Source organism: Myotis davidii, unplaced genomic scaffold, assembly GCF_000327345.1.
Source record: "Myotis davidii unplaced genomic scaffold, ASM32734v1 scaffold935, whole genome shotgun sequence".
Taxonomy (NCBI): domain Eukaryota; kingdom Metazoa; phylum Chordata; class Mammalia; order Chiroptera; family Vespertilionidae; genus Myotis; species Myotis davidii.
Genome location: NW_006286974.1, coordinates 468,713 through 469,947, shown reverse-complemented (window position 1 = coordinate 469,947; position 1,235 = coordinate 468,713). Strand labels below are relative to the sequence as shown.

Below are 1,235 nucleotides of genomic sequence, written 5' to 3'. Positions count from 1 at the left end.
TCCCTCCAGCCCCACCGGGGCGCTGCCTGGCCCGAGGGACCCAAGGAAACAAGCCTTTTCCTTCTGGTCCCCACACTGGCTGTTCTGCTGGGAGACACCTTCCTTTCTTAAGAGAACCCCGTGGAAGGCGCGCTTCCTCTTCACCGGTTTCCTTTAATTCAGCGGTTCTCAACCTCGGCTGCACATCAGAATCACCTGGGAATCTTGTTAAAATCCTGGTTTCTGGGCCTCATCCTCCGGAAAGTCTGTTTCTTTGTTACTAATGTTGTGGCCCCACCCCATCACAAAGAAACAGAATTTCTGGAGGATGGGGTCCGGAAATCAGGATTTTAACAAGATTCCCAGGTGATTCTAATGTGCAGCCACGGTTGAGAACCGCTGCTTTAATTGCATGTGCTCCACAGTGAAGACAGACACGCGGCTGCGGCCGATTGTATTTTTCCTCCAGGCACACCCGTAAAGCAGGTCTTTGCTGGGCGGGCTATTTACATGGTGGAAAGAACACGCCATCTCCTTATCGAGGGACACAGGCTGGAGGGCTGGGTCGGGCGGGGACGGTCACGCTGTGTGCTGGGACCAGCTCGGCTGGCTGAGGAGGGCAGGGACCCTTCTGGGATGTTGTGAACGTTCTCCCAGGGGGCGTGCACGGGGTCAGTCCTCGGCCAGGGCCACGTTCAGAATTGGCATGAGCCGTAGAAGGCGTCTGCAGTGATGGCGATAGCGTCAAGCCGCAGGCAGGGCTGGGGGTGGGGGGGGTCCTGGGGGTGGCGGTGGTGGGCTCTAGGCTCAGTTCTTGTCTCTGGTGTCCGAGGAGGCACTTCCGAACAAGATGTCACTGTCCTGGGACAGGCCGCTCAGCTGCGACTTGGTTTTGATGAGGAACTGGGTCCTCCGGAACATCACCCGCTCCTGCTCCTGCTTGAGCTCCAGGTATGAGCGGGAGAAGGTGTGGAAGATGGAGGTCACTGGGAAGGCCATGAGGAGGATGCCGCTAAGGATGCTGCTGAGCGCCACCACCTGGCCAGGCGTGCTCCTGGGTACCATGTCTCCATAGCCCACAGTTGTCATGGTGATGACCGCCCACCAGTAGCAGGCGGGGATGCTGGTGAACTCCGGGCTGTCGGCCATCTCATTCTCGATGACGTAAAGGAGGGGGGCGAAGAGGGCGATGGCCACGCAGAGGAAGAGCAGCAGGAGCCCGAACTCCCGGGTGCAGCGGCGGGCCGTGAGCCCCA

At 59.3% G+C, this 1,235-nt stretch overlaps 1 protein-coding gene across 1 annotated transcript in view; it reads right to left on the bottom strand.

Moving 5' to 3' along the window:
- Positions 1 to 425: 425 nt before the first annotated feature.
- Positions 426 to 1,235, bottom strand: part of KCNG1 (potassium voltage-gated channel modifier subfamily G member 1) — a 6,880-nt gene continuing 6,070 nt past the window's right edge. The window contains exon 3 of the mRNA XM_015560709.1: positions 426 to 1,233. Coding sequence (XP_015416195.1) covers positions 787 to 1,233 — 447 coding nt within the window. The 3' untranslated portion in view covers positions 426 to 786. The remainder of the gene's footprint in view (positions 1,234 to 1,235) is intronic.